We start from the raw sequence: 24714 nt of genomic DNA, 5'->3' as shown, positions 1-24714 counted from the left end.
CCGCACACCAAAACGAAGTAGATCTAGCAGCATTATTGTAAGAAAACACGTTGCGATAAACAATCGAAGCAACTCTAGTCACCGTTATCTCTGATTTATTTGGAGACATGTTTAAAGATTTATACAGAATCCAACATCAGATAAAATCATAATAAATTAGTAATCCATTAGAATAAATTCAGATAGGCATAGTGGGATTCCTCATGTTCAGTTCACATCAAATACAAGCATTTTATTTGTAATTCGAATTTCACTACAAAAAGTAGTCATAAACGCAACATAGTATTTGATACTGATACGTGAGTAGTAGCTGAATTTTACAAAATGTTTCATACAATATGGGAGCCCGCTGAAAGGTTTCATCATTGCAGTATTGTAATGCTAATTTTCAAATTTTACGTTTGGATATTTATTTTTTCGTAAGTGGGTTCAACAAATCCTGCCTTAGGACAACTGTTAACAATCACTTTACAAAGTGTGTTTTGGCAGATGAATTGTTTGGTGATTTTACGTCACGTCGATAATTCACTCATGTAGAGACGTCATCATCTGTAGATGAAGTGCCACAAATTTTGACTCATGCATGGCGATTACGGAGTTATTTATCGTGCAAACAACGTGACAAGAGGCCTGAGTTTTTGTACGTTATATCTGAAAGGAATTCGAAGTATGAAAACTGATTACATATTAAAATATATATGCCACTAGAGTTATAGATAAAACATTACTTTGATATCTACAAATTGAAAGCAAAGCATTCGGCATACCGATATAATATATATGTGCATATGTAATGGGTATGTTCTTGTACTACGTAAATTTCATCACAAAATTTATACTCCTTATTACATTTTGGCAATTATTTTGTGGATTATAACCAGTTGCTCTCTTTCGTGGTCCCCTGCCTTATGTTCAATATTTTCCCTCATCGTTTTCGAAACCTGGATTCTTGAACGAAACATTTGGCTCCTGGGGTTCAACTCCTCCATTTTTCAAAACGGTGTCCTTTATTGGCTGTCCATTTTCTTCATTTCCACTTTCCATTGTCACCGTATGCTGTTCTGGATTGTCATTCGATGAATTTGACGTGACGAACGTGGGTTGAAGGTGTTTGTATTTTTCCTGACCGGAAGAGCTTATAACATAGGAACTGGTGCCGTTCTGGTCTTTCCGTGTATTGCTTTCTTCACTATATCGTCCTACCCGGTACTCTTCCAATGCTGGTCCCCAGTTATGTTTAGGGGAAGTTATCTTAACCAGATACTGAAATACATTTATGACGACATTGCAGAAGAAATTATTTTATAAAACATGTTAATAATTGCAAATCTGACACACATTAATCATCTTAAAAATTACAAGTAATTTTCAATTTTACAACCCACATATCATAACCAAAACTCGTGATTCGCCCTGCAAACCGTAGTTCAAATTAATAATAACTGAACAACTTCAAACATTAAAGTACTATTTATCATAGATTTACTTCAGTTGGAGAGAGAGAGAGAAAGAAAGAGAGAGAGAGAGTTTCTTTGTAGAAGTACACATGGAACTAAACATGTGTTACGGGTACCTTTCCGAGTCCATTTCTGAAAGCCTCGAAGAAGAAGACGACTGGGATCCAGATCAAAGGCGCCAGTACAATCAACCAGCCCATAGCCTGGCCGCCGTCTGGATACACATAGCTACCATCTGTTACAGGTTTCGTCTGTATGGCTTTGAAAATTATGACAGCCTGTGTGAAGAATGTGGAATTACGAGAGAGAACACATTTACCAAATGTAAACTTAATTGATAATCAGTTGAATTCAAATTCCTTAAATCTTGCGTGTTTTCTCTCACCACAAAGATCAATACATAGGACAGAATGTAATCTAGAAAAAAAAAATCATCATGCGACTTTTAATGATTAAAGTTATTTTATTTTTGAGTCATGCACAAATCGTTTAAGTGAAGTGATAGATATTGCTACATCTGCGTAAGAAAATATTTTGGTATATATTTTCTTCGTATATACCTAGCTAGGTCCATTCTTCATATTTGGTAAGTGTTTTTGTGTTTGCGTTATATTAATTAATTAATTAAGAGTCCATTGCATTAGATACTTTACCATTCTAATGTTTCATTCCTGTACGTTTTATTTTTATTTTTCACCAAATCAATAAAATTTATAGATTTTGTCCTGTAGAAAATGTCCTTCCCGGTCTTCAAATCAGTATAGTGTAAGGGATTCATGTTAATAGATTTATTAATAAGAATTTACAAATACCTGAAAAAATATGAAACACCACTCAAACATAAAATTTGATGTTTACATGTACGTAATCGCTTTTCAGTCAAAAATGAATAAAGAGATAGATAAATACCTGATTTGACGAACACTTTAAAAAGGTGGTGTTACTGAATACATTTTGTGGAAGATTTTACGATTCTCATATAGCATATAGACAAACTATATTTTCAGTTACTATAACACAACTTGAATAAAACTGCTTACAAACGTTTAGGTGAAATGAATGTTAAATAATTCACATCATATCATGAATTTAACAAGCGAAATGCAGTAACTGAACGTGTTTCATACTTTCAGTTACATATATATATCTGTTTCATTTGTGTTTGTTTAAAAAGGAGAAACAATATACGAAGACTTTTCTTGTAAAGTTTCATTGCTAAATCAGAATGAAAGGTGAAGATAACGAATAGTAATTAATCTCATAACTCCTATAATTGTCTAAGAAACTTAGACCATTATTACCGTATATATATATATATATATATATATATATATATACATGTATATATATATATATATATCCAATAATAAAAGTCAAGAAACACAAAACTCGAATAACATTTCACTGTTAGCGTTTTCGGCTTTAATGCCTCTTCAGACAGTTTTTTTTTATAACTGTCTGAAGAGGCATTAAAGCCGAAAGCGCTAACAGTGAAATGTTATTCGAGTTTTGTGTTTCTTGACTTTTATTATTGGATGTATTTACGGTATCAAATACCGAATTCTTTATTTACAAACTATATATATATATATATATATATATATATATATATATAAGCTGATGACCATATTAAACTTTTTGATATCATTTAAGCTATATGGGCCACTCTTTATTTTTAAAAAATGCATATGGAGTCATTGGCTATCTGGCGTATAATTAAGAAACCATCCCTCCTACAATATATGACCCAGTGACTTTCAGCATTGAACAGGTGAAATTAGAAGTCATGGCAACTATTGTGGAGTTTCATCGCTATTTTACCATTTCATCAGGAACCCAAGTTGTTACTAACAGACATACAAGCAGACAAAACGACAACAGCTAGGATTAGAACGATATCTGTATTACTGACAGAGAGACAAACAGACAAAACGACAACAGCTAGGATTAGAACGATATCTGTATTACTGACAGAGAGACAAGCAGACAAAACGACAACAGCTAGGATTAGAACAATATATATATTACTGACTAACAACGCCAGAGGTGAAATCAACATCCAGGTGGCCCCAAAATAGCAGAAAAAGATATTGATCACAATATTTGATCCCAGCATCATCTCTATGTCTCTCTTAAACCGGAAGAATCCTGAAAATGATAAGAAAAAGGTTCAATAGAATAAATGTATCCACTTGTTTACATCAATTGTTTTACGCACAGCAACCTTTTCATCCATTAGGTTAGGATACTTTTTGTTTGTTTCGAAACAGGATTTGAAAGGGATGAAATATTCATACGAATGTAAGAAATAAAACTGAACAGTCTATGTATACCATAAATATAGATGATGGCAATTATTTCAAATAGCCCCACGAACAACAGCGGAAAACCTCCAACAAAGGTGTCCATTAAATTCAAAGTGTACTCTCCACCCTGTCAATGTAAATAAAACACGATATTATTGGTCAATGAAAATAAAATAAGTTATCATTGGTCAACATCCTAGCCAATAAATGATAGGAATAGGAATCGTGAAGCTTGTTTGCAAGTCGTTTCATGATAAATATACTGAACTAGTTTTCTGGAAAATGATCACGATTCCATAAAACACAATATCACAAGCAAAGCATCAAAATGGAATTCAAATGAATAGTATAGCACACTTTCAGCGAAGTGATAGGGACAAACAAAAATTTGATTCGTTCTAAACGTAATTCGTTATCTCCAATAAGGTCGGAAAATGTTTTCAAAACTACAAGGAATGAAAATCACTTTGCTGTAGGTGTGAATGCATTATACACGTGTTTGCTGTAACCACACCCATACTCAATCACACATTTATTTATTCATTCATATTTACCCTGCACGTCATCGGTAAACCAAGTAGAAACGCAACGGAACATACTCCGGCTCTGAACAGGATCCTTCTCCGTTTGTTGTTGAAGAAGGTGGAAAATTCGTCCATTATCCCGGTCATAACTGTCTCCGTGATTGAAAACTAAAACAATAATAGTTTAAATGAAAAACGCATAGTTTTGCCATCACAAAATTAAACTCTATTTCAGCTGGACATGTTATTACTGTTGATGTTGATGGAGTTGAAAATGAGGACCTCAAATCACTTATTCTAAAAGGTCCTAAATACAGAGAACCTCGGTCTTTCAATTGGCGATATAACTTAAATTTCTATTATGAATCATGTCGAGGATTATGCCAGACTATGAGCTAAATATGAAAAAGAAGAAATTGATACATTGTCAGAATGGATTAAAGGTATAAGAGGAATATTAAAATCCCCCATTAGACATATAAAAAGTACGTATCATCTATCCTTCTGTGTTTAGTAAACCAGAAGTGATAAAAGAATTAGATAGGTTACATGAGGAATATGTTTTGGTTCCAGCTGACAAAGCTAGTAACAACGTTGTCTTTGTTTGTAAGGCTCATTCTTACAACTGTATTTTAAACGAACTTGGCATTACTTCCACTTTTGGTAATCGTACCTATACTCCAACTGCCCTTTCAAAAGACGAAATTCTTCAAACCCATGCTTCAGTTTTAGACACATTCAATATCCCAGTCAATGGGTCGAATAAGTTACCATACCTATACTGAATTCCTAAACTACATAAAAACCCTTACAAACAAAGATACATGGCTGGATCCAGTAAGTGCTCTTCCAAGCCCCTATCTTTGCTCCTCACGAAAAGATTAACAGCTGTGAAGGAGAAACTTCAAACTTACTGTGCGACTACATATACAGAAGTGGAGTAAATCAAATATGGATTCAAAAAAATTCTAAAGAACTTTTAGTAAACTTAAAAATCACAAAACACAACATCAAAACGTATGACTTTTCAACTCTTTACACGATCATTCCTCACGATAAATTAAAGACTAGACTTTTTGACATCATAGAGAGTTGCTTCTTCAACAAAAATGGAAAACGCATATATTCCTATCTAGTGATCAGTCATCCAGAATTTTTTTTTGTTAAACGCCAATCTGATTCCACGCACCAGTACTGTATACTTGAGATTAAAAAATGTGCTGGAGTTCCTCATTGACAATATCTTCGTTGTTTTTGGTGATCAGGTCGTCCAACAATCTGTTGGAATCCCCATTTATTCAAAAACTTCTACTTGAGAAGAAAAACTATCTTGCTGTGGCCTTCAATTCGACATTTAGATATATCGCCGATGTATTATCTATTAACAATAATAATTTTCCTTCATATGTCGTTTCAATATATACCAGTGAACTCGAAATAAAAGACACCACAGAGTCGTCCACTTCTGCTTCTTACTTAGATATTTTATTGAAAGTAGATATTAACGGCAAACTAACAACTCAACTGTATGAAAAACGGGATGATTTAAACTTCCCCATCGTCAACTTCCCATATTTATGTAGTAATATTCCATTGTCACCTACATAAAGTGTTTACATCTCTCAACTGATTCGATACGCAAGAGCTTGTTCTGAGTATGGTCAGTTTTTAAATTGAAGTAGGCTACTGACAAACAAGTTGATGGTGCAGGGGTTCCAACAGTTTCGTTTAAAATCAGCATTTCGCAAATTCTCTAGTCGTTATAATGATCTAGTTTGCCAATACAACCCAACATTGGGTCAAATGCTGTTTGACGTGTTTCATGCCGATTGTTAGGTCGTTCTTGATACACTGATTTTATGGATAACTCCGTTTACCGGATCAAGATATAGAACTCTGGGCGTTGTGACCGTTCGACAGGGGATGCTTACTCTTCCTAGGCACCTGATGCCACCTCTGGTACATCCAGGGGTCCGTGTTTGCCCAACTCTCTATTTTGTATTGCTTATAGAAGTTATGAGATTGATCACTGTTCGTTATCTTCACCTTTCATACATGTATACATATAGTTGAACTATGTTTTCCCCTAACACAATGATAGGCAAACAAATATCATTAAATCTATTTTTATCTAGATAAAATTTAATGAATGGATCGTTTTAAAGACCTGTGAACTGAATCCAAGGGTGGCCATCATGAAGAAAAATAAGATAGCCCACAGCGGAGCGACTGGCATCTGTGCAAGGGCTTCTGGGTAAACCACAAACGTAAGGCCTGGTCCTGTTTGATATAACAATAAGAAACAAAATTAGCGACAGAACCGTAGCTCAACGGGAAAATCTGCAATTTCGGATGGCTGTAGCTCTACAACTATTGTAAAATATGACAGTTTTGTGTGCATTCGTATAATGTACATGTTATATTTCAATTCCTTGCTTCCTTTCATCCATTCATAGGATTACCTCCATCAACAACATTGTCCATTGACTCCTGTTTGTATTCTGCCATATAGCCAAGAACTGAGAAGATAACAAAGCCGGCATAGAAGCTCGTGAAGCAGTTTATTATGGGGACCAGCAACGAATCCCTGAAAGATAAAAACATGAATGGTGTATTGCAAATTACATCAACACTGCCAACAACAAACAATTCTAACAATAATTACTACTAGTACTGAATGTGCACAACAATGTCAACAAAACAATAAGAACAACTTATATTGTTATACTTTAATGTAAATTAGATTGATTGTATACTCTTTAACGTCCCTCTCAAATTAGACGAATGTGATTGGTTTAGAAAAATTTGATAAAAGGTACTTTAACCCTACAGCTTGCATAAACCACGCCCCCGGGTAACAGTACATAACAACGGTTGACAATGCATCACGACGCGCTGCAGTATAAAAATGGTTAAATGCGCAAAATGTTTGCGCGTATGTTTAACCGTTGTTAAATGCATATAACTAAAAAATATTTTTTGTAGGGTAACACGTGAAATTGTCATCCACCAAAACATGTAATATTTTTTACTAACAACAACTACTATCAATATTAGTTCTACTACTACTATCATTATTATTATTATACTACTATTACTCCTCCTACTACTACTACAAAACAGCAACTACTACTATTATTCCCACTACTACTACGACGGTTGAATAGAAAAATAGTAACATACCTTAGTACATTATTATTAAACTTGTTGTAACTCGCCATGGCAATCAGTCCACCTGAACAGGCACTGAGTGAGTAGAAAATCTGTACTGCGGCATCAGACCAAACCTATACCACAAAACCACAGACACTGTTGTCAAACTTTTTATTGAATGTGTAGATAAAATTTTGAATAAGAATAATGCTGAATCAGTAGAACCCTACACTGGCTTGCGTCAGTCGATCCCAGTTTGGTGTTAAGTAGTACATGACACCCGAGTAAGACCCTTCCAAAGTTAACCCTCGAACCAGCAAGACTGTGAGCAGGATGTACGGAAATATGGCTGTAAAGTATACAACCTGTAAGAAAATAAGAGTAGCTGGTCAATTTGGAGAATCACGTACCAAAACCAGTTTTTATCAAAGACTGGTATGAGAAAGGACTTAAAATTATTCAAGATTTTTTGACGATTGTAATTTCAAAAACGTATATCAAATGACAAAAACCGAATAAATTGTCAGCATTATTATTATTATTATAATATATATATTTATATATATATATATATTTATATATATATATATATATATATATATATATATATATATATATATATATATTTCCACGTACCTTTCCCAGGGATTTGATACCTTTGGACAAGACCAAAAACACAATCAGCCACGCCAACAGGTTACACAAGGTCACATCCCATTTCACTCCCCCCGGTTCCGTCCAGGAATCAGTTATTCCCAGTACCCTGTGGCTATTTGTAGATTTTAGTTTTAATATGCTTAAAATTATCTAATTCATTTTTATCAAAAACAAAAATTCACTCCAGCAACAATGAATGTACTTTACCTGAAATACTCCGAACTTGGGGTTTTCTTAGAGGCGTTAACAATATTCGGAAGATCGGGCACTGCAAATAATGGGAAAGTGAAAAATACTCATCATCCAACATTTGCTAAAACTTTTAATCGTGAAGAGTCAATAGTAGACATGTTGCATCATCGTCAGAGAGTTATTCACACCTCATGCTGGTGCACACAGATAAACAGAACCCTTCACGGATCACAGACATAGTATTGATTCAATGATTCGGTGAATTTCACAACTGATAAAATACGTCATTATGTCCGACACGTCATGATTAGATTCCGTCACATGATTCACACCTCATGTTGGTGCACACAGATAAACAGAACCCTTCACGGATCACAGACATAGTATTGATTCAATGATTCGGTGAATTTCACAACTGATAAAATACGTCATAATGTCCGACACGTCATGATTAGATTCCGTCACATGATATATTTTCACCTTTTGTGTTTACTTGAATCAGGGAAAACTCATCTATTCTTTGCTCGTAGACAATCAGCAATCCTCGGGTGATTTCGTTACGCTTCGAGTGTCTTGTAGCAGTTGACCACTCGGAATTCCTCGCATGGCTCGTACTTCGCACACAGAAGTGCAATCGGATCACGCGCTCGTCCTTTTCCTAACAGGTAATATGACTCTGACGTGGATCGGCGCTAAGACGCATTTCTTCGCCGGAAGAGCGCCTGTGGATGAAGGCGAGAACCGAATCCTTGTATAATATGATATTTTGATTCCCATTACAAATTCAGTTTATGTATCATTAACGTCTTATTCATCATAATAGACAAACATAAAAGTGGACATTGATAGTGGTAGAATACCTTAGATATGTATGATATCTTAAATGCAGTTGCGTTTCATATTGTAAAGTACGACTGTGACGTCATACTTACATTTATGTCCACATAGCAACTGATTCTGATGGCGTCGAACTACATACATGGTTAATTTGCAGTTAGGGGAATAGGCGAGTAGTTACGATTGACTGAAGTGAAGTGTAGCCGAAGCGTAACGGAATCATCCGAGGATTGCCTTTTGACGTGTTGGCTATGGCGACGTATTTGGTCAGACGTGGAATTATGTGAGAAATATTACGGTGATCCTGAATTGCCCGTCAAACTTGTGGATATTCCTCGTACGCGAATTGTATAAAATATAACATAATAAAAAAAAAAATATGAGGATAATTTGATTACAGCATTCTGGTTTTTTCCCGCTCCATGGATCAGAACTGGAAAAATTCGTGGTTTTATCGGAACACAAGCACGTGTTCCAATCGTTGTAACAATCCTGCCAGGGCAAGTGTGATGTCATGGAAGCGAACAGGTAGAATAAGCACCAAGCTATCACGACGTTGTAGTATAGGGCAATCAATGCTGATATAATGGTCATGGCAAACCCCAGACCTGTGAAGTTCCAAAAGAAATAATGTAAACTAATAGCTATGGAAAAACACGGTGTATTTGTGAAAGACTGATGCCCCCTTATGACAGCTAAATTGATTATGGCCAAAGTTAAAGTATTGTAAAAGAAGGCCAAACCCGAAGTCAAGGTCACGAGATTAAAAAACATTGGTACCCAAAGACAGGTGTTGTCACAAGGTGTACACGTGTGAAATATGATAGATTTAGCACTAACCGTTCAAAAGTTATGTCTTATGTTAAAGTGTTCAAAATTAGGTAAAAGCCGACGGTAAAGGTCATAAAGTCGAAACTTTTGGTTCCAAAAGAATGATCTTGCCACAAGGTATACCACCAACCATTTAAAGGTTATTGTCAATTCAAAGTGAAAGTCTTTGCTGACAATCAGACAGACAGACGGGCAAACCAAAAATACCGGTATATATGCCCCCGAATCTCAGATTACAGGAACATGAAATTCCGAGGTTTGCAACTTACGTGTAATTTCAGTAGTAAACAAAACTGTAAAAATTGGGTAGTAAATGTTAAAGGTATTTTGTCAAATGTTGGACTGATGAACCTATGGTTAAATCAATGTACTTTGAAGCCACAATACATGTTTGCAGTTGCTAAGCAACGTATTTTTGATAATTGTAAACAAACAATACTTTCTGAAATCAAATCTTCCTCAAAATGTAGAATTTATAAACATTTGATTAACCATTTTACTTTGCAATCCTACTTAACTAAAAGAATTCCTATGCAGTACAAAAAGTTTATATGTAAGTTAAGATTATCGTCTCACTGGTTAGTTATTGAAACCGCTAGATACAAAAATGCTCCTTTAGAAAGACGTTTGTGCCCTTTATGTACCTTAGATGTACAAGATGAGTTTCATTTTTACTTTAAGTGTATCTATTACAGTCATTTAAGAATCCAATTTTTGAAAAAGTATTGTTATATCAGACCCTCTGTCTTTAAATTAATTCAACTATTATCGACAAAGAATGTAAAGGAATTATGTAACTTGGGTAAAATTAAGAATTCCTTTGAAATTAACAATACCAATGTATAAGCACAATTTCTATTCTTTCTTGATCTTTATATGATTTTGGATTTATTACATTGTATACTATGTCTATAAGCTGTATTTACTTTTGACTAATAAACAACAACAATTGAAAAAATTTGAGGCTGGACGATAATGTACAATTATGGATTTTAAAGTGTTTATTTTAAATGGATTTCATGTGTTGAATGTACATTGTATGCAATCTGTAAAAGTTTATACCTTTGAATGCAGGATTCACAATCCATATCTTTATTGGGCCCAAACTAGCAAACTGTCCAAATGACAGTTCAAGAAAGAAAAGTGGAATTCCAATCAGCAGCAAGCAAACGAAATATGGGATGAGAAAAGCACCTGTAAATGCAGAATTCTGTTAATTAGATTGTATATTACTTCCAAAAAATATCTAATCTTACTCGAAAAGTAAATTGTATTTCTAGAAACAAAATGTCATATATTTCGCAGGTGGAAGCTTGTCAGAAAATCTATTTACTTCATTTTCATGATAAATCTATAAATTTCTTTGCATAACGTCCTTAGTAATAAAAATTAAACATTCACGGAATATTTGATCTGCACCCCGGAATACAACTTTATCATACATAGACACTTGGGGTCAGGATACCCCGCCTCCTCCCAAGAAAATATACCTATGTAAAAATAATTATTATGATCAAAATAAATTTTAACTGAATTACTTTATCTGCCTACTGTATATAATTAGTTGTGCGTAAATCGTGAGGGCTGGGGGGAGAGAAGGGTCCAGTCCTCAAGCGTCAATGTTGGGTGTATGATAAAGTCGTATTCTGGCCATGTGAGACCGTCTTCTCGTAATGACAAGTTGTTCACGGGACTTCATTTTGTTAAGTTAAAAATGAATCGTATAAACATGATATTGTAAATATTTCTGTATTTAAGCATACCTCCCCCATTTTTGTAAGCGAGGTAAGGAAATCTCCAAACATTCCCCAAACCCACGGCAAACCCAATTAGGGTCAAGACAAATTCAATCGGATTGGACCAGCCAGCTCTCTTTGCCTGAAAAAGAAAACCCAACTAATTACAGTAAAGGCATTTTGCAAGGTATTGTGTGACACGGAGTGTTTGTGTCCGACTCATCGAATTCCTCTTTACACCGAATATAATACGGATTTCACAAGTACCGGTATGTTCTTATTTGAATAATCAAATGTTTTTCTTTGGTTTGTGAAACGGTCGAGATGAAGGTCGCAACACATTGACAAAAAGAAAGATGCATAACCCGCGTTTTTCTTCAATATTTTGTCACTTTCATCTCCCGTTTAACAAACCGAAGAAAAACATTTTAATAAGTATTTATATTTTTCTGTATTTTTTTTTTATGTGTGGTATTTCAAGTACGTGAAATATAGATATCATTGAAATTTAAGTTATCTAACTAACCATAACAGCTGAACGATAGTAAAAGGAAATCGTCCAATACTTAAGGACAAACTTTAACGCTAAACGTAAACCTTCAAATGAAATGGGTAAGTGTTATTTATCATGCTTATTCAAATAAATAGTAAAAATAAATAGAAAAACATGTTTTTCAACAAAGCCGCAAAGTAGGTCGCGAACTGATATTCTTACGCGGACAGATGGCAGAAAATCAATAAATCGGATTTAACTATGTGTATTCAATAAAGCGAATACAAATAAATTGATTTCAATAGAAATTAATCCAAAAAAGTCAAATAAATAAATCAATTAATCAATAAATTAAAAAAAAATGATGTTAAAAAAAACAAAAAAACACGACAAGTGAAATGTGAAGATAACAAACAGTGATCAATCTCAAAACTCCCATAAGCAATATAGAATAAAGAGTTGGACAAATAAGAACCCCTGGACACACCAGAGGTGAGATCAGACGCCTAGGAGGAGTACGCACCCCCTGTAGACCGGTCACACCCACCGTGAGCCCTATATCTTGATCAGGCAAACGGAGTTATCCGTAGTCAAAATTAGTGTGCCAAGAACGGCCTAACAATCGGTATGAAACACGTCAGACAGCATTAGACCCAATGATAGGTTGTATTGGCAAACTAGATCGTTATTACGACCATAGAATTTGCGAAATACTGACTTTAAACGAGACTGTTAAAATGTTATACTGTTTAAAATATTATGCAAGTAAAATTCAAATTGTCTAATTTGCTTGGATTCTGGTGGAATGAAAATAATGGAATCATGAAGTTTTAGCTTACTCCTCCTAGATTTTGACTACTGATTACTTCGTTTTTCTGATCAAGATATAGGGCTCACGGAGGATGTGACCGGTCGACAGGGAATGCTTACTCCCCTTAGGCACATGATCTCACCTCTGTTGTATCCAGGGCCCCTTGGAGGGGGTCTGATTCAAGTTTGTACCCTTTTCGACAATGGCAAAATAATTGCTAAAATGGTTTGTCCAAATGGGGTTGTAAATCACGTCACGCCCCTCTAAATCGGCCACTGTTACGTATCAGACAAACAACCGTAAAATGCGAGTTTCTAGTTGTAACGCGAAACTTTCGAGAATTAACACGTAATTTTTGCGTTGTTACGCGAACCTTTCGCGAATTAACACGTTAATAACGCGAGACTTTCGCGAAAAAACGCGTAACTTTTGCGTTATAGCGCGAAAATTGCGCGTTATAACACGAAACCTTTACATTATAAAGCGTATATTTTGTTTATAAACACGGATTGAATGCGCTCAATATTAAAAAAGTAGCATGATTACTATGAAGAAAATTAACAACAAACTTGTCCAGCTGTACTTTGTAATTTTGTATATGCATATCTCTTGATATAATTTGCCTGCTTTAAGAAGATCATCTTATTGACCTTTAATTCTGATGTACATATTTTGTGATATTAGTTGTCACATAGGAGAGGTCTTTCACGATAAACCATGTTAAAACCAAACCAAAAGCATGACAAAATCATAAAATAGTTAGTTACAAAGGTTGCTGTGAGAATTCTATGAGTTTTTTCCAAAACATGGTAGCCAAGGGACATAACTTTTGAAAAGTGTGGATTCATTTATTATTGAAAGAACTTAGGTGACCAAGTGCTTTCTAGTGACAATCTGGGGGGTATTTCAGGTTATCAAATGTTTCAAAAGCAAATGTAAATTAAGCATTGTTTACTTAATAACATAACAAAAATTCAGAGATTTAGTGGTTGATAATCCAATAGTACTTCGATGTTCTATGACATTTTAAGGCTTAATTCAATGACCGAAATTTTATACCCCAATTATCAAAATATGTTGTTAGCTAAGCAACACTGGTATTAATCAATAACAAATATGAATTCTGCTTTGCATTCAATAAAAACTTTTATAGCATATATGCCAAAAATTCTCAAATATGTATGTGTAAAATGTAGGCGTATTCGCGTGTGTATATAGTTCTTACTTTAAACTTACTTATTTACGCGCTTATTCGCGAAAGTTTCGCGTTATACCGCGAAATTGTATTTTATGCTACAAAAAATTATCTCAATGGACCTTCGTAATATGATGATACATGTAACTGATGATGATGCATGTAACTGTTTCTGAAAAGAAGTTTTTGTACAAGGTTAAATTTATATTTGATTGTCCTGTATGTTTATAATTTTATGCCAATTACTGATTGAACTTTTGATCAATAAGCATTCTTCAACACACTCTCTACCTTCTGATTTTATTTGATTGATATGATATGGGGTGGAAAGGAAGTTTGTCTTTGTTTTTAATCTTAGGGTCATGTAAGTGGTCTGGTACATTCAGTCGTAAACAAACGTATAGCTGATAACCGAGATACAAACTGCGAGGGTCCTGGACGTCTAGTCTGTATAAACAGAGGTTACGTCACTCGTTAATATAAACACTTCGTCAATATATCAAAATCCACCCCCCCCCCCCACTCCCTCCTCCCATTCTATCGACACAGAGAGAAAGCAGACCGAAAATTATCTATACATGTGTATAGAACCTGCGGTAAAACTTAAATGTTCGTAAACGTTCATTTAATTTTTGCATATTTATTATGAAAATTGATTTGAAAAGATTCTAACAAACACTTTGCATTATTAGTAAGCCTTAGAGATAATCAACACAAACTATAGATACGATATAAACACCAGGTAAAATGTGTTGTGAAATATTTTATTTGATCTGATTAGAACATGCATGGCGACAAGAGAGTTAGAGATTAGGTACCTTGTACTTCAGTTTCACTGCACCTATCTCAACAAACATATCCTCCTTAAAAACAACCTATATACCTGTCATTCCACGGCTTTAAATTTGTCACTGTTGACAGCTGATAAATAAAGTAAAAATGTCAACAAGCTATTTATTGATGTCAGATTTTTATTATATATATTTATATATATATATATATATAGGTTTAGTTTTCAAGAAATGATTTCTTGAACCAAAATGAATGTGTACATGTTCTAGTATCTCAAAAAGCTGTCGCTATCTGATTTTATGTTAACAAAGTCCGATGAATTTGTGAATTGCCAGTTAGATTACTTTTTTTTCAACAATTTAATTCGAATTTCCGAATTCCTGGGAAGCTGGTAAACGCATTTGATTGATATCCCATGGTCATTGTATATGCTAAATATTTTAAATGTAAGCCTGTATTTTTCAGATATATTGAGAAGTGATATATAACCAGCTAATGCAGAAGAGGTCAGCCAAAACTTCTGATTTTCAATTATTATTTGGGGGGTGGGGGGTGTTATATTTATAAATTTCCGAAAATTGGGTTGGGGGGTCTTCTGCGCATTCTTATCGACCTGCTATTTATACAAAACAGTGAGGGTTCTTGACATGGAAAACCTCAGTTGTTATTAAATTCTTTAATTGATGATCAAAGAATATTGGCAAAAAAGTCACTACCCTCTCAAACCCTGAGCTTCGGCCCAAGAAATAAATTGAATAATTGTTAAGATTAGGAATGTTCATGGTGTAACACTAGCGGAATCAATATAAATTTAGAATCATAAATATAGGGGGGATTGAACTATTAAGTAGGTCCAACACTACGTCATGCCTTGTAAATCGGGTTTCCGAAGTATTTTGGTTGCTGTCTAGAAAGGTCCTTTCTCTTTGATTTCAGGAGAACAAGGAAGAAAAAATATGTCCAAAATGAAATGTTTAGCTAGGGCAGGATACAAAGATTAATTAGGGGTTAGTGTACAAAATCGCAGATAGCAGTGTTATCGGGAATTAATAGGGAAACGAGCAGACGCGTTTTAAGCCAAGTTCGTAGTTTCACCCAACCGTATTTGATTAATTAAACTTTGTGCATGATAGAAACATATCTTTTGAAGGGATTTTATTCACTAGGTACAATAAAAATAAAATCTGGTAAACTATCTAACACTTAAAAAGTTTATCATTAGTAAAATATTGTCAAGGGCAATGACCCCTGATATTATTTTCTATTCTATGTTTATTTTAAATACAATGATTTTCCTAATTTATGTACATTCATACATTATCAGTTTTTTTAAAGTGTTGAAATTAAAGTTTTATCATTCAACTAAGTTTTAAGTATTTCCAAACATTGTTTAACGAAAAGTGTACAATTTTCTGATGTTGATATATACCTTTGTTTATGTATATCTGACATCTTAAAAAGGTGACAACATAAATTTTCTTTGTTTATTGATTAAATTAAGCTACATTGAATGGAAATCAAAACAGTTTTTCTTCTTTGAACCCTTAATATTGTGAATCCCAATGAAGGTGGAATCGATAAAACCAAACACTTCGATAACACCCCAAAATTCAGATTTTTACGGAAGCCGATAGGTGCCAGGGTATAGAATTAATATTTATTTAACTGGTGGCCGCCACTTATTATCTGGCGGCCGCCATATAAATTAACTGCTGGCCGCCACTTAATTTATACATGGCGACTGCCAATTGCAAAAACAATTTAATTCGTTTTGCTGAGTGATTATTTTGGAAAGATTTAGAATAGTACGCAAACACGCAGTGTCGTTTTCAAAGTGTAGGGACAGTCGTCGGAGAAATTATCTTCTACAATTGTTGACAAGCAGAAAAGGAACCTAAAATGTCTCTATTCCCCTAACTTCGTATTCCTAAATTGAGGGAGGAGACTTCGTTCATCCTTCAATTGATCAGTTCATTCATTATTACATTTTTACCACTCATTACTACAATCAAAGAGTGGAGTGGGGACCAATCCGCCAATTTATCTTATTTCACATATGAAAATAACTTAGTTTTCATATGAAAATAACAGAAAATGAACGTTGTCAAAAAATGGAGGATCAGCCCAGTGGTTCTACGTGCCTAATACGCAGCACAATCGAAAAACAATAATTTAATGCTCTTAATTATAGATCACATGCATATTACTAAGCATTGGGGAGGGATTGCACCCCTTTCATTTTGAGAGAGAGAGAGAGAGAGAGAGAGAGAGAGAGAGAGAGAGAGAGAAGTTGAATAACTGGCCACCGCCATATAAATAATTTGAATTGAGTGGCGGCCGCCATATAAATTAACTGGCGGTCGCCACATAAATTAACTGGCCGCCAGATAATAAGTGGCGGCCGCCAGTTACTTTATATGGCGGCTGCCAGGTAATAATAAGTGGCGGTCGCCAGTTAAATTAACTGGCGGCTGCCAGTTAAATGAATATTGATTCTATACCCTGGCACCTATCGGTTTCTGTAGATTTTGTTTTTAGGAAAGGAAACTAAACATGGAGAAAATTAGGAGGAAAAACTATATTACAAATAAATTTCAATTTAAGTTTTCCCCCCGAAATTCCTTATTAAATCGTAATTTAGAGATGTTCTTTATTTTCTACAGCTAGCACACGACCCCATCACTTTAAAAATAAAAGCTTACCTCCTTAGGCATCCTTGTGACAATATTTTACATCAAAATAAGGTTTTTAGTGTTCCAGGAATTTAACTCGACGGAATGTTGTGTGTCACCACTGATAACTCGCTCGTCTCTCATTGGTCAGTTTCCAGGTCGAATTCTCTGTGGGTACGGAAAAAGAGGGGTTGTTTGGTTTTTGTTTCTTTTTATTCTCTGTGTAACACTGGCGTAGACTGGCGACAGCTGATAAATGATAAAATAAGGTACATGCACGTGGGTCATTAGATAAGACACGATACCCCGATGTAAAGTCTCCCCCGCCTTTTCACATTTGATTAAAGGAAAGAGCTAGGATCGCGATCCAACGAAAAAAAAAACCCTCTGTTGAAATTTAATCATGTGGATTACATAATGTCAAAATAAGCTGCTCAAGAATGGTTTTCCTATTTCAATAACTGTCACACTCCTTCCGTAAGAAGTGCAATCCTGAACAATATTTATAAAGTCAATATTTCCTAAAGGATAAAGCTATATTGCGTCATCTATAGTAAGTGATCCTTACATATACATGGATAACATTTACGTTTTGTGAAACTTGAGACTTCCTTATAACTACAAAATGCAGAGCAGAGCGTCTACATTTTCATGTAGTTCATTCTTTGAAGTTTAGATACATGTATATAGCCGATTTAGTGGGGGGGGGGGGGGGTCGATTGTTCCCCCACCCCTCCCCTAAATTATTTTAAAATTTCATGTTTAAGACCAATCATGACTCTTTCTTTGAAGAAAAAAAAATATAAACGATATATCAATAAATGATAAAAGAATCAAGTTATCTTTGGGTAACGACATTCTGCTAGCTCGTCACCTGGGACTTAAGAAGACCAGAGAATACCTTGTTCTTTCGTTAACCGCATTGTATTGTTTAAACACAGCAAAGTCTTATTTTATTAAACCACTGATTTTGCCTCTGCAATCACAGGCAGAATTATTTTATCACGATAAAACACGTTTTTACCTTTTCAGAATTTTGAATACCGCACGGAAAATGTCTTGCAATGCTACTCATATAATATATTAACAGATTCAAAAACGTGACTTTAAAAAAATTGATTCCACACAACTTAATTCAAGTTTGAAAATTCACACTCACCTTACTCCGGTTCTAGCAGTTTGTGTACGCTTGCGTAATACTACTATTTGCTTCAGGTAAGTTATATAACGGTTGAACATACTCTCTATAACTATTAATGGTGTAACACTCCGTTTAGGTATGTACAATGTAAATCCCATTATAAAAACAGTCACAATACTTTCCGTTCAAATGAAGACTCCCATGACGTAATTGTTTATCTCCAAACATTAAAGAGTTCCTATTGTCTATTTTTATTTATTAGTGACATAGCAGTTGCCCACACACCTACTGTAGACTATTGCAACTTTCTAATATCAAGAAATAAACAATTACGTCATTCGAATCTTCTTTTGAAAGGATAATTCAGTGACTGTTTTTATTTTACGACAGGGACGTTAAAGGGACTGGTTCACGGTTTTTAAAGAAATATGTCTCCTTTTATTTGGTGGGGTTTTTTTTGTTTTTTGTTTTTGGTTAAAAATAAAAAATATAACTCATTTAATGTTGACAACCAAATTTGGACCGTCTGAATGCAAGGATAAGAGCTATAATTTAGCTTTGATTCAGTGCTATATGAACAACTTTAGACTCAAGTCTTTTTATGTAAACAAGCCAGTGAAACGTTGTTGTTTTTTTCTTTTTTGTAATTCAAAGCATCTTCATTTTGTACAATCACAAATTTTAACTTTTAAATGACACATTTTATCTAAAGTATACATGTACTTGAGATGTGATATATGTAATAAACTTAGATCAATATCCATTTATTTGAAAACTTCGTAAACAATAACACACCTCACTCTTTGTTTTCAAAACAAATAATAAACTCTCTATAATGAGCTTCTGTTTTGATTGTAACATTTGACTTGTGATTGTACATACTTAGAGTTATCGCTCTTACATGTTTTGTATATATCCGGGACCCCGTGTGGACCCACACATGTTGGTCATTAATAAAAATTACAGTTAGGAGCACGTTGTTTTTGTTCCTCCATAAGGCTCATGGCATGAGCCCTGCGCACACTATTACATGGTGTCAGAAGTAAACCAGATTTACAGAGAGAATCCTGTCAACACTTCAAAATGGATTTGACCGGCATTCCGACGCCCAAAATGGACTGGGATAGCACCAATCTCCCAGAAGCGTGGAAGAAATTTCAACAACATGTGCAACTTATTTTCGACGGGCCTTTAAAGGACAAGGACGAGGAAATAAAATGCAAGTATCTCTTATTATGGGTTGGTGACAAGGGCAGAGATGTATTTAACACTTGGCCGGAACTTTCAGCCGAGCACGCAAAAACTTTGAATGTGTACTTTAACAAATTCAAGTCGTATGTCCAGCCCAAATTGAACCCTGTTTTTGCGAGGTACAAATTCAATAACATTCTTCAAAACAGTGACACTACTGAACAATTTGTTACACGTCTGAAACTACATGTACAAGACTGTAATTACGGAGACCCTGATGAGATGGTGCGTGACCGCATTGTGTTTGGTACGTCATCTACGAAGGTGAGAGAGAGACTCATAAATGAGGGAGAAAAACTGACACTTGTTAAAGCTATTGAAATTAGCCAGAGTTACGAATACTCCCAAGAGCAATTACGCTTGATGTCGCCGCATAATGCCGAAGTGCATGCAGTGTCCAAACCGTCTCGCACAGGAAGCAGATCGAATTCGGAACCAAGTGATGCGAAATACAAGAACCGTAACTCCAATCATCGACGTTCATCCAAACAGCAGAACCAACAGAAGAATTCAGGATCTTCTACATGTGGCAACTGTGGATACACTCACAAAAAAGCTGACGTCTGTCCAGCAAAGGGGAAACGCTGTGATAACTGTAACAAGTGGAATCACTTCTCCAAAGTGTGTCGCTCTGTGCACAAATCAAAGTCTGTTCATGAAGTTACAGCATGCCCCGAGTCTGACACTGAATCTGATTTCTACATTGATAGTATAGAGTCAAATTATGATCATATAAAAAATCAACAGGCTTTTGCCAAGGTAAATATCGGTCCAAAATCCTTCCCTGTAGATTTCAAACTTGATACTGGTTCTCAAGCAAATATATTGCCTGAAAAGGTCTACAATAAGCTAGAATCACTTGACATCCTTCGTAGTCCCCAGCGTAAACTGTCAGCTTATGATGGTGGTCAACTACGCACATTAGGTGTTTGTCGTCTGTCGTGCACAGTAGGTCAAAGGTCACAGAACCTCGAGTTCTATGTTGTCGATACAGAAGGACCCCCTATTTTAGGTCTTCAGTCATGTCTTAGTTTTGAATTGATCAAATTAGTCTACTCTGTTGAAACAGTAGTCCCAGACAGTGATGTCAAGGTCCACTGTCCAGATAAAAGCGTTCACAAACATGAACCTGATGGTCACTCTCAATTTAGCTCATTAGACAATGAAGTAATTTTGAAACGTTACTCAGATGTTTTTTCAGGAATTGGACTGTTTCCAGGGGAAATCAAGATCTACATTGATCAGAACGCCGTACCGGTAGTCCACCCCCCACGACGTGTACCATTCGCGATCCGCGACAAATTGAAATCCGAGCTCGAACGCATGGAGCAGGCATCTATAATTGCAAAGGTCACCGAACCAACGAAATGGGTAAACTCACTTGTGGTAGTCGAGAAGCGCTCCGGTAAGTTACGCATCTGTCTTGATCCGCAAGACTTGAACAAGGCTATTTTGCGTCCACATTACCCAATGCATACCCTAGACGATATCCTGCCGCAGCTCTCTGGAGCCAAATTTTTCACTAAGCTAGATGCACGGTCTGGCTACTGGGCTCTCAAGTTGGACGAGGAGTCATCCTTCCTCACAACGTTCAACACCCCTTTCGGTCGTTACCGGTTTCACCGTCTCCCATTTGGACTTAAATCATCGCAAGATGAGTTCCAAAGGAAAATCGATGAGTGCTTTGAAGGTCTGAGCGGTGTCGTAGCCATAGTCGATGACATCTTGGTATTTGGTAGTTCTAGGGCAGAACACGATCAGAACCTTAGATCCGTTCTCGCAAGAGCACGCGACAAGGGCATCCGATTTAACGAGGATAAACTAGAGGTCGGGGTCACAGAACTGTCCTATTTTGGACACGTCATATCGTCGCAAGGTCTTAAGCCTGATCCGTTAAAGGTCAATGCCGTCAGTAACATGAAACCCCCGCAAAACAAGGCTGAACTTGAAACAATACTCGGGATGGTCAATTATCTCGCAAAGTTTGCGCCGAACCTCTCGGAAATCACCAGTCCGATGCGAAAACTGTTGAACAAAGATGTGCAGTTCTCTTGGGACCACCCCCAGGAAAGAGCATTCAATGAGGTCAAAAAGGTCATCACTCAATGCCCAGGACGAGTACTCGCATACTATGACCCTGGCAAGGAAGTCACTTTGCAAGTTGACGCTTCTAAATTTGGTTTAGGGGCTACATTAATGCAAGATAAGAGACCGATAGCATTCGCGTCGAAGTCACTCACTTCCACAGAAGTGAACTACGCTCAAATTGAGAAGGAAATGTTGGCCATCTTATTTGGTTGTAAACATTTTCACCAATACGTTTACGGACACTCCGTACGAGTCGAAACCGATCACAAACCACTTGTAAGCATAGTAAAGAAGCCGATCAGCGCGGCTCCTCCTAGGCTTCAGCGCATGCTATTGCAACTTCAAAGATATGATATAGACTTGTACCATTTGCCCGGAAAGAGCATACCCGTGGCTGACACTTTGTCCCGTAAGTTTCTTCCGGATACTTATCCACATATTTCGGAAGGATTAGACCTTCAGGTACATTCAGTCTTATCTTCACTACCGATTAGTGAACGAAAATTAGAGGCGATAAGATCCGCTACATGTCGTGACGAGCAACTTTCTACATTAGCTGAGATAATTCTGAATGGTTGGCCTGAATCGCGAAAGGAATGTTCTCCTTGTGTTGTCGAGTATTGGAACCATCGCGACGAGTTGTCGTTCGTTTCGGGATTGATTCTGAAAGGGAACAAAATCGTTATGCCGAAATCACTCAGAACTGAAATGCTCGAAAAAATCCATGCAGGCCACATGGGCATCGATAAATGTCTAAGCCGCGCAAGGGATATTATGTTCTGGCCGAAAATGTCAAGTGACATACAGAACCTTGTTTCTAGCTGCAAGATATGCTTAGAGTCTCGAAGGTCAAACCAAAAAGAACCTTTAATCAGTCATGAAATACCTGATTATCCCTGGCAAATAGTGGCAACCGATTTGTTCGCGTTTGAAGGTCAGGACTACCTCGTGGTAGTTGATTATTTGAGTAGATATTTTGAGTACACGAAACTTCGAAGCACGAGCAGCAGCATGATTATCAATGAGCTAAAATCCATATTTGCACGATTCGGTATCCCGGAAAAGGTCGTATCGGACAATGGTCCTCAATACTCATCGTACGAATTTGAAGACTTCAGTAAGAAGTGGAACTTTGATCACATAACATCAAGTCCTAGGTACCCACAGTCTAACGGTCTCGCCGAGCGAACTGTGCAAACGGTCAAGCGACTCCTTAAGAAAACGCGAAAGAGTGGTACCGACCCTCTATTAGCAGTTTTAGAATATCGCACAACCCCGTTGTCAGATACTGGTTGTTCCCCTTCCCAAGTCTTAATGAGTAAAAAACTCAGATCTGTTATTCCTTGTTTACCTGTTCAACTGGTCCCAGAAACCCCAAATTTGCCAAAGATCAAGAGTCTAATGAGGTCATCTCGTCTAGAACAGAAAAATCACTATGATGTAAAAGCAAAACCTTTGAAACCACTGGTTCTTAATGAAACGGTGAGAATCCAAGGCGAGAATAAATCTTGGAAACCAGCAGTTGTTGTTGACAAACACAACACTAGGTCATACACTGTCCGCACTGCTGATGGCGCGCAATACACGAGAAATCGTCGTCATTTGCTTAAGACAAATGAACCAGACTTGAGCCAGGTATCTATGTTTGAGTCCTTTCCCAATGTTTTGGACAATCAAAATTCTAGTCCCATGGTCACAAACAATCACGATCATGAAAATTTAGAGGTTGAAAAGTCTGACATTAACAGTCCCCTTAAATCAAAAAATGACTCTAGTCAAGGTTGCTACATCACACGCTCTGGACGTGCTGTCAAACCAAAGACAATTGTTTCTATGTAATTTCAAAAAGAGGGAGATGTAACATTTGACTTGTGATTGTACATACTTAGAGTTATCGCTCTTACATGTTTTGTATATATCCGGGACCCCGTGTGGACCCACACATGTTGGTCATTAATAAAAATTACAGTTAGGAGCACGTTGTTTTTGTTCCTCCATAAGGCTCATGGCATGAGCCCTGCGCACACTATTACATTGATATTTAACCTTAATTTTTTGGGAAACCTTTTCTAACATATTAGACTGTAGATTTTGATCATTTGAAATGAAAAACAAAATCTGTGGGGAAATCGTGAATCAGTCCCTTTAAACAATATACAATCAATATTTTGGGGTTTACACACCTAGAGGGTAAGTAATGCAGCATTCAAATAGTGATAGATAGTTAGTTTAACAGTCAAATCACTTATCTAACACAAATGGCAATGGCAATGTCAATTAAGAGGGACTGTCCCTTCAGTGAAGGCATCAGTCCAAATTTCCAGTTGAGCCGAATCTCATACATTGCATTTCAAATCCACAGCAATTATTGCACCAAATCTTTTTGACAAATTTGGGGGGGGGGGGGGAACCGAGATTTCAGGCAGGAGCCAGAGAAAGGAAATGACTATTGCCTTTAGAACCATTAATCATCATACGATTGCGAGAAAACATATGATCGATATCGATACATGTGTTTATTGAGTTTGAAGGTAGAAATGATTAGGCAAATCATATGGATGAAGATATGAATTATTAC

The 24714-nt window shown here is 36.1% G+C and overlaps 2 protein-coding genes across 3 annotated transcripts; one reads left to right on the top strand and one right to left on the bottom strand.

Moving 5' to 3' along the window:
- Window positions 1-80: 80 nt before the first annotated feature.
- Window positions 81-19014, bottom strand: LOC125679025 (sodium- and chloride-dependent glycine transporter 1-like). 2 transcript variants are annotated; one of them, XR_007371684.2, is made up of 17 exons: window positions 18816-18994; window positions 17687-17905; window positions 11721-11835; window positions 11020-11151; window positions 9525-9734; window positions 8305-8365; window positions 8077-8209; window positions 7671-7805; window positions 7471-7574; window positions 6750-6874; window positions 6455-6567; window positions 4318-4455; window positions 3791-3890; window positions 3490-3605; window positions 1574-1735; window positions 850-1263; window positions 81-651 (listed from the first exon to the last, which is right to left on the bottom strand). XR_007371684.2 is itself a non-coding variant. In XM_048917911.2 (16 exons), the coding sequence occupies exons 2-16, from the start codon at window positions 17696-17698 to the stop codon at window positions 913-915; spliced, it is 2007 nt and encodes a 668-aa protein (XP_048773868.1). In that variant the 5' UTR covers window positions 17699-17905; window positions 18816-19014; the 3' UTR covers window positions 81-912. The 2 variants fall into 2 exon arrangements, 1 of the variants encoding a protein (XP_048773868.1); XM_048917911.2 differs by having other exon boundaries at window positions 81-1263; window positions 18816-19014.
- An 866-nt stretch (window positions 19015-19880) lies between these two features.
- Window positions 19881-23975, top strand: LOC125680177 (uncharacterized protein K02A2.6-like). The gene has a single exon (XM_048919617.2). The coding sequence runs from the start codon at window positions 19881-19883 to the stop codon at window positions 23973-23975; it is 4095 nt and encodes a 1364-aa protein (XP_048775574.2).
- The last annotated feature ends 739 nt before the right edge of the window (window positions 23976-24714 follow it).

This window comes from Ostrea edulis, chromosome 2, assembly GCF_947568905.1.
Source record: "Ostrea edulis chromosome 2, xbOstEdul1.1, whole genome shotgun sequence".
Classification (NCBI taxonomy): domain Eukaryota; kingdom Metazoa; phylum Mollusca; class Bivalvia; order Ostreida; family Ostreidae; genus Ostrea; species Ostrea edulis.
This window is presented reverse-complemented; position numbering and strand designations above follow the sequence as displayed.

Excerpts from the sequence above, each read along its gene's own strand:
- LOC125679025 (XM_048917911.2), bottom strand. Across the intron at positions 8,366-9,524 it reads CGGGAAAAAACCAGAATGCT|TGCCCGATCTTCCGAATATT; the intron begins GTAATCAAATTA and ends CATTATTTGCAG. Across the intron at positions 6,875-7,470 it reads TTTAATAATAATGTACTAAG|GGATTCGTTGCTGGTCCCCA; the intron begins GTATGTTACTAT and ends TTTATCTTTCAG.
- LOC125680177 (XM_048919617.2), top strand. The coding sequence starts at position 19,881 with ATGGATTTGACCGGCATTCCGACGCCCAAAATGGACTGGGATAGCACC.